Source organism: Melospiza georgiana, chromosome 21, assembly GCF_028018845.1.
Source record: "Melospiza georgiana isolate bMelGeo1 chromosome 21, bMelGeo1.pri, whole genome shotgun sequence".
Lineage (NCBI taxonomy): Eukaryota > Metazoa > Chordata > Aves > Passeriformes > Passerellidae > Melospiza > Melospiza georgiana.
In genome coordinates, this window is record NC_080450.1 from 10,665,007 (window position 1) to 10,673,399 (window position 8,393).

An 8,393-nucleotide genomic window follows, 5' to 3' on the forward strand; every position below is an offset into this window, starting at 1 on the left:
CTGCATGACCAGGGTCCCTGTGGGCAAGGCATATTTGGGTGTTCCATTTGGAGGAAGGGGCTCAGTGATGCTGCGGACAGTGAGTGCAGGGAGCTGGCACCAGACCCTGCTGTCACCAGCTGTCCTGTGAGATGAGGAGGAAGGCAGCCTCAAGGACCAGACAGAGTCCTTTTTTTACACTACTCTCAGAGGCAGAGCAGGTCCAGCATCCAAACTTCACCTCTGGCCTTAATCTGCAACATGTGCTGGGGACATCCATGGCACTGCCACTCCAGCCAGGAGCCCCTGGGTAGGCAGCAAGTGCCACCAGCAGTGATGAGTCACAGACTGTCTGGAGAGGGGGTAGCTCGTGTTTGTGTTGGCAAATCCAGCTGCCAATGGCAGTGGGCCCAGGGAGCACGAGAGGCTGGGGCTGGAAGGGCCCCTGTGCTGAGGAAGAGATCAATAGGAGTTGGAGCTTTAACATCGCAGGGAGACAGTTCCTGCCAAGAGCTTTCACAATAAAACCAGCAAATTAATCCACCCTCCACTGAGTAACTCCAGATGAGGACTGCTGGCCTAGTAAATCTGATCAACAGTTTGCTACTCCTTTAGTGTGGCTTAAGGAAAAATACCCAAATAAAATGATACTTTTCTGTGCACCACAGAATCCCGTTTCCATCCTCAATTAAAAGGTGTCACAGCACACACTTGGCACAGAAGAGGAGGGCAGAAAAAAGGACAAAGAAACTATAATTTACAAAAAACCCAACAACAGTTAAGCCAGTTCAAGATTAATAACCCTAACCAGGACCTTGGGTATTTGTTGTGGTTGAGGGCAGGACAAACAGGGAAGCCCTCCTAGGAGGGCTTTTCAGGACTGAGGCTGGTCACATACCAATGTCTCCACTGCTGGGAGCAGACCCCGGGTGTTGCTTTGTGCCACCGGGGCTCAGGTTTGTCCATCTAAGATCCAGAGAAGTTCATCCAGGTTCCCCATCCAGCAGACTCATTCATTCCAGCATCTTGATCAGAAAGGGGGATTTTGGGGTAGTTAATAGGGTTGCTTCTAAGGTTTGATCTCTTTTGGGAAGACCTTTATCACATCAGTATCTGACATGGCTGAGATAAGTCATAAAATCAGCTTTCATAATGGATTTCTTCATAGAAATGGAGAATGGGGATTACTTTATCACTTATATTAAAGAAAAAATGCACAGTGCTTTATACACAAGGAGGAACAGAAAAACTGGTCTGGGGACCATGACAGAGACCTCACTGCACAACTGGCATTAACTGGTGGTGTTTTGGAGTGTCCAGTAAGATCCACTGAGGTCACTGTAGTTAAATTAACTTAAAACAGGCAAGTAAACAGCTGTCCATGAAACCTAGGAGACAGTGAGTGCATTAGTCAGAGCTTGGCTGTCCATGCTGGGGCAATCAGGGTCCCTGCTGTCCCTGAGCCAATCTGGGGCAGCCTGTACAGTGGTTTCCCTCCTGGATGTGCTCCTCAGGCTGGGTAACAGCATCTCTGGGATGTCCTGGCAGGAACAGGGCAGCTGTCAGGGGTTGTTTGGGCCCCTCACTGCTTCTCTTGCCTTCTGGAGCTGTCTGCCTACATTCACAGGGAGATTTATGGCAATGTTTTCCTCTCTCCTGGCTGAGCTCAAGTGGCCAAGGGACTGATCCAGGAACACAATCCCTCAGAGCTGAAAGCAGAAAACTGCAATGGGACTTACCTGTCACTGGAGAATATCCCTATGGGTGGAGAAGGACATAGCAAAGCAGAAGACTGCTCTGCCCGTCTGATGCAAATGAGTATCTGATTTTTCAGAGCCCCACTCTGCTTCCCCACAGCTGAAATGTGCCACTGGGCAAGGGATCCCTGGTCAGGGACAGTTAAAAATAAGATAGTGCTGTTTTTTTCCTGTTTGGAGCAGAGTTCTACCTATGGTGGCCCACATTAGTGTGTCTCTCACTCACCAAAGCTAGCAAGGACATGGCTGTCTGGCACTAGGAGAGGAGATGGAGACTGTAAGATCACCTGTGGCCCAGCAGGTAAGGAGTAAAACAGCCACAAAAGATTAAAGCTTGCAGGGAAAAATCCCATCCATGGCTACTCTGTGGCAATGCAATGGATTGAGGAAAAACTCCCTGCATGTGCAGTGGCTGTTGAGATCAACCAGGCAGCTTCCCCAGCACCCTGGACACCTGCACTCCTCAAGACCCACGTACAGCTGGTTTCAAAGCTTATCTGTAGTCAGTTTTACAATATAAAGTGTCTTTGTTTAGTCAACAGAACCACTAATACATGTGATTTTGTTGTTAATAGAGCTGCAAGAATTTTAAGTATCTCTTGGGAATGTGTCATTTTTGCTTGGATTTTTTAGGCACCACAGGGTGCTGAGTTTGTAAACAAGTACTGAATAAAACATTTAGTGCACAGCCACACTTTGGACAAGTGTCATACAGGTTTCTAAAGTTTCAGAGTGAATAAATCAACTGCAAACTGCTGCCTGGCCATTGACTTTGCTCCTTATAAGTAGCTAATTTGGACAACTTCGCTCTGCACGTCCCATGAAATTCAAATACTGTGCATATGATTAATGCAGGAACACAAATCAGAGCTACAACAGTCCCTTTTGTGAGCCTGGGCTGCTGCAGAAACGCCACAGCCCGGGGCAGGTTGGCTCCAGGCTGCCCTCCCTTGTTGTATTTCCCTTTCTCCCGCAGGTGACCCCAGGAAACACCAGCAGGTCACTGTGCTCTGCTGTCTGGCCCCAGGGGAAGAGCAGGAGCCCCATGGTGACCCACTTCACTGCTGGCTGTGCTGGTGGGCAGCCATCATTGCTCAGGGGAGAATAAAGTCTAAACTCAGCCATGAAAAACAGCCCTGGATTTATAAGCCCAATGGAAAAATGTAAGGGCTGACTCTGACTGGCTTTGCAGCTCTCAGCACTGGACATGGAGTGGATGCACAACCTTTCCTCCTACCCAGGGACAGTGCTGCTGGTCCAGCCCTGCAGAACCTCCACATGGGATGCAAACTTACTTTATTGTCCCAGGAGGCTCTTAGCAACATGCAGGATCCACCCAAGCTAGCCCAAAACTCAGCCAAGAGGCCCTAATCCTGGAAGGTGCTGAGCAGCTCAGACTTCTGCCACTTATCTCAGGATTTTGGCACATGTTCAGCACGAGCAGGATCAGCCCCTTGCTGTAATAGTCAGGGAATGAGGAACTCAGCTTGACTGAGTTTCCTTCCCACCCCCCAATGCAAAAATGCTGTACATTCCTTTATGCAGGTTTCCATAGAGTTGAACTTCTATTTTTTGTTGTTGCTGTTAAAGGGGTCAGCAATGCACTGTACAATGGGATCTGACTGTCAGAAAATGTGGAGGAATTCAGGGACACTTTTAACATCTTCCTGGTGGGACTGGAAGGCAGCATTAAACTTACCATCATGGAAATCTCCCAACCAAAGAGAAGAAAAAGCCCGGAGGAGCCCCAGGAGAAGTTACGAAGACGCTCTGCTTTGTTGATCCTAAGTTTAAATAAGTTATTTCTTCCCTACTTCCTTTGTTAAAATATGATATTCTGGCTTTAATTGCTTCAATCCTATTATTTGTTTCTTTTAGCAAGTGATTGTGTAGCCCCTTGCCGTGGGGAAATCCCCTGACTGCGGTCCCTGTTACTTAGACAAGTCCCCTTTCAGAAGTAAATGCCATTCTTAGCATAGGGAAGTACTTTAGGTCTAAAGGGGTTAAGAAGGCCTCCCTGCATTCAGAAACATGCAGGGGTCCCACCATGCCAGTTCCAGCCTTTTGAACTCTTTCCAGCTTTTTTTTCTTGCAACAAATCTGTCTGACTGCCACCAGGACATAGGAAGCGTGTGCCTGTCAAAGAAATCAAGTTTACTTTTTCTGAGTTGTTAACAGAGGCAGGGTATAAATAGAGCTAACTCTGCTCGCACAAGTAGCGTTTCTCTTAAAATAAGGGGGTGACTTTCTAGGACCTTTAATCCAATGAGGTCCAGACCAAACTGCACTGTCGACAGAGGCAGCAGAGGAGCTTGCTGAAGTTTCTACCAAAGTCAGGTGCATCTGAGTTCCTCAAAAACTTAAGGCTTACAAAAAAAAAAAAAAAAAAAAAAAAAAAAAAACAGAAAAAAGGCAACCCCGAGCAAAAAAGAGCTACTTCCAACTTAGACACTGCCCTGGAGAAATTCTGAGATGTTGTTGGTGCTGTTCACTCGGTGGATGTGGATCTTGCTAGGGAAGAGCAGCGTCCTTCTGCTTCTGGAGGTCTCTCTGAAAGGGAGAGCCCTACCTCCAATCCGGTACTCCCACGCTGGAATATGCCCCAATGACATGAACCCCAACCTGTGGGTCGACGCACAGAGCACTTGCAAGAGGGAGTGCGACGCTGACCTGGTGAGTGATGCACATTTTTGTGTCTCTGCGTCACGGCTGCTGCTGCTGGGGCTGTCGGGGTGTTTGGTGGGAGCCTTCTGTCCCAGCTGCGAGGGCACTGGGCAGGAGCCAGTGCAGACAGTGCATGTATTGAATTGACCTGTGACCTATATAACACAGAAAAGGTTTGATGAGTTATCAATTAAGAGGGGAGGTTTGTGCCAGCTGTCACTTTTGCTGGTGTGGGTATAGCATTCACTCTCTTTGATCCTTTTCCTTGTTTTCATGTCAAAAGAAATATCTGAATTTGATACTCCAGAACTCAGCATGCCCTGGGGCCAATCGTAGTATTTTAACAGTGTAATTATGCTCTTTGTTGTTGGTGGCCATCATCAATGTTTTATATTCCTGGGAGGAATCCTGTATAAAATAGTTTGATTTAACATTTAAGTTATCAGCCTTTGCTACATTTGAAGCGCAAAGCTTACTTGGGGTGCAGAACAGGGCATGGCTAAAATGACCAGGCAGATGTTCTGTGGGATGCTCCCAGCTCAAAATTTGTTTAGCTTACCACCCTAAAATTCATTTTTCAACCTGTCAGCACTGCCAGCTCAAGCTGGCATCTGAAAATACCTGCTAGTCTTAATTCTTACATCATGTCCCATGACAAAGCTTCTGCAGCCCAAACCTGGCTGACAGAACATTTACTGTGCTGAAAAAAAGTGTTTGGGTTTGTGCTCTGTAGCCAGGTTGTTTCTGCAATGTTAAAAAGTGGGGAGAAACTGACAAAAATGCTGGCTATAAGTAAACAAAGACATTTACTCAGATGGATCCCATGTGTTAGGAATGAAGGTGCTCTTTTTACTTTTGCCATTCCCAAATAAGCTGCCTCTGTTCCAACTACCAGGTGCAGCAATGAACAGTGAAACACTTTCAAAACCCCAGCAGCAGCAGCAGCAGTAGCAGATGATGATGTTTTAATAATTTACTGGTCAAAACCTGAAAGCAGAAGCCACTGGTTACAAATATTCATTTTGCTTAGTGGCAGCACAGAGTCCTGGGACTTTGGATAGAGTGAGTGTACTGCAGGCAACCAAGGACTCTGCCAAGCCACACTCCTTAACCCCAGCTGAAAACCTCCACAATCCTGGTTTCTAGCTTTGCTTTTGAAACCTAGTAATGTGCAGCTGGAAATGGGAAAGACTTTTGATATTAGATCATCTTTTTCCCAGTAAGGAAAGGATACTGGACTCAAGAGAAGCTCTTTAGCTTGGTAGCTTAAAAACCATTTTGTTCTCACTTATGGAGAAAGCTAATGGATTTTAGGGGGCTTGTACAGGTTTAACACATGGTGGTAGTGTGCCCTGTTGGGCACATGGGAGCAGTTTTCCTGGTCCCTTGAAGTAATCTATAACCACCCAGCAACCCTGGTCACATGTATCAAATACCTTTTCTGCACAGAAGATGAAAATTCTGCTAAAATTAACCACAATTTAAGAGCTGGCTGTAGCCAAGGCGGGATGTAATAAATCACTAGAAGAGCGATGCTGCATTTGAAAATAAGACTAAAATAGGACAGAGAAGCCATAATGAGCTGTTTAGGGTTTCTTTTTTTAAATACCATCGAAAAACTATTTTTGGAGCAAATATTACCTTACTTTTGAGATATTCTATTATTTCCTCTACAATGAGAACAATTACAAATCCTTGGCAGTTTCACCTCCAAGAGCTGGCTGTTAGTCTCAGGGAATTCAAATAATACTTTACATACTTCTGTGGAAAATAAGAAGGATTACTGCCTACAGCCATATGATAAGACTTTCCATCTGCTCGTGTTTCTCAGGGCTTGTCCTCAGGCATTTCAGAAAGCATGGAAGGGGGAGGTTGGTTCATAGTCAAACAATCCATGTGACTCTGGGGTAAAGACTTATGAGGAGGTGTGTGCTTAAGAAACAGAAATACATTTTCCTTCTCAAGAGTGTTCTCCTTCAGCACTTCAGAACCCCCTGAGAAATGCTGAGGGGATGCTTCTACTCACTGACAGCTGGGGCAATGAGTTTCAGGCCATGGATATCTGTGGCAGAGCTGAGTTTCTGAGCTCTCTGCTTGCTGAGTCTCCAAAAAGGCCTTTACTCTGTTCCCAGTAATTATCAGGTTATTTTCCTTCCCCACAGGAGTGCGAGACCTTTGAGAAGTGCTGCCCCAATGTCTGTGGAACCAAGAGCTGTGTGGCTGCTCGGTACATGGACATCAAGGGGAAAAAGGGGCCTGTGGGGATGCCCAAAGAGGCGACCTGTGACCGCTTCATGTGCATCCAGCAAGGCTCAGAGTGCGACATCTGGGACGGGCAGCCCATCTGCAAGTGCAAGGACAGATGTGAGAAAGAACCAAGCTTTACCTGTGCCTCTGATGGACTCACCTACTACAACAAGTGCTACATGGATGCAGAGGCCTGCATCAAAGGCATTACACTCAACGTGGTCACCTGTAGGTACCATCTCACCTGGCCAAACACCAGCCCTATCCCCCCAGAAACGACAGCTCGCCCTACCACTGCCTATTCTGAGACAACAGTCATTGATATCCTGCCACCTGCACTGGTGAACAACCCCGTCCATCAGTCTGTCTACGTGGGAGAGACTGTCAGCTTCCTCTGCGATGTTTCAGGGAGACCCAAGCCAGAAATCACATGGGAGAAGCAGGTCGATGGGAAGGACAAAGTCATCATGAAGCCAAACCACGTCAGAGGGAATGTCGTGGTCACCAACATCGCCCAGCTGGTCATCTACAATACGCAGCTGCAGGATGCAGGAATCTACACCTGCACGGCCCAGAACACTGGTGGCCTCCTCCGGGCAGATTTCCCTTTGTCAGTCATCAGAGGAGAGCCCACATCCAAGGAAACTTCCCAGAACAAAACACATTTTCCAACCGATGAGTGCCTGAAGCAGCCGGACAGTGAAGACTGTGGGGAAGAGCAGACCAGGTGGTACTATGATGCCAAGAAAAACAACTGCTTTACTTTCATCTATGGGAACTGCAACAGCAACCTCAACCACTTTGAGACCTACGAGAGTTGCATGCTAACGTGCATGAACGGCCCCATCAACATCTGCAACCTGCCTGCCCTTCAAGGCCACTGCAAGGCCTACGAGCCTAGGTGGGCCTACAACAGCTTGACAAAGCAGTGCCAGTCCTTTATCTATGGTGGGTGTGGAGGCAATGAGAATAACTTTGAGAGCCGGGAGGCCTGCGAGGAGATGTGCCCCTTTCCGAAGAACACTCACTGCAAGGCCTGCAAGCCCCGCCAGAAGCTGGTGACCAGCTTCTGCAAAAGCGACTTTGTCATCCTGGGCCGCATCACGGAGCTGACTGAAGACCAAGACTCAGGACACGCCCTGGTGACAGTGGAGGAGATTCTCAAGGATGACAAAATGGGATTAAAATTCCTGGGGAAGGAACCACTAGAAATCACGCTTTTGAACATGGACTGGAGCTGCCCATGTCCCAACATGACCACAGTGGATGGCCAGCTCATCATCATGGGGGATGTCCACAATGGCATGGCCATCCTGCAGCCAGACAGCTTTGTGGGCACCTCCAGCATCCGGCGCGTGCGCAAGCTCCGCGAAGTCATCCACAAGAAAACCTGTGAGCTTTTGAAAGAGTTCCTGGGATTGCATTAACCTCCTTCACATGTGTGAGCTGCCCTGATCCATTAGTAGGGCTAACAAGTGCTAGGCTAGTGCCAAACTAAACACACTGTTTGAAGATACCCTGTAGGAATTATGTGGAACCCCTATTTTAATCCATTAATGATGCTTAGCAACAACATAGTTTGGTCTTTGGCAGGCATGTAAACCAGCAGCAAAAGGCCATTAATCTTGCCTTGAAATCAGTTTCTCCATATAGGAGTGCTATTTAGGTGACTCACTTAATTACAAAATTTTTATCTAGCTTCCATCATAAATGACAGAATTCATAGCATTTGTTTGGCTACACAGC

General features: G+C 47.2%; 1 protein-coding gene across 1 annotated transcript; it reads left to right on the forward strand.

Moving 5' to 3' along the window:
- The first annotated feature begins 4,208 nt into the window (after nt 1-4,208).
- WFIKKN2 (WAP, follistatin/kazal, immunoglobulin, kunitz and netrin domain containing 2) lies at nt 4,209-8,074 on the forward strand. The gene is made up of 2 exons (XM_058038976.1): nt 4,209-4,409; nt 6,563-8,074. Exons 1-2 carry the CDS (start codon nt 4,209-4,211, stop codon nt 8,072-8,074), a joined length of 1,713 nt encoding a protein of 570 aa, XP_057894959.1.
- Nucleotides 8,075-8,393: the final 319 nt, after the last annotated feature.

Bases quoted from the DNA above. Each gene is read 5' to 3' on its own strand.
- WFIKKN2 (XM_058038976.1), top strand. From the start codon at position 4,209: ATGTTGTTGGTGCTGTTCACTCGGTGGATGTGGATCTTGCTAGGGAAG. The intron at 4,410-6,562 runs GTGAGTGATGCA...CCTTCCCCACAG, and splicing joins GGGAGTGCGACGCTGACCTG to GAGTGCGAGACCTTTGAGAA.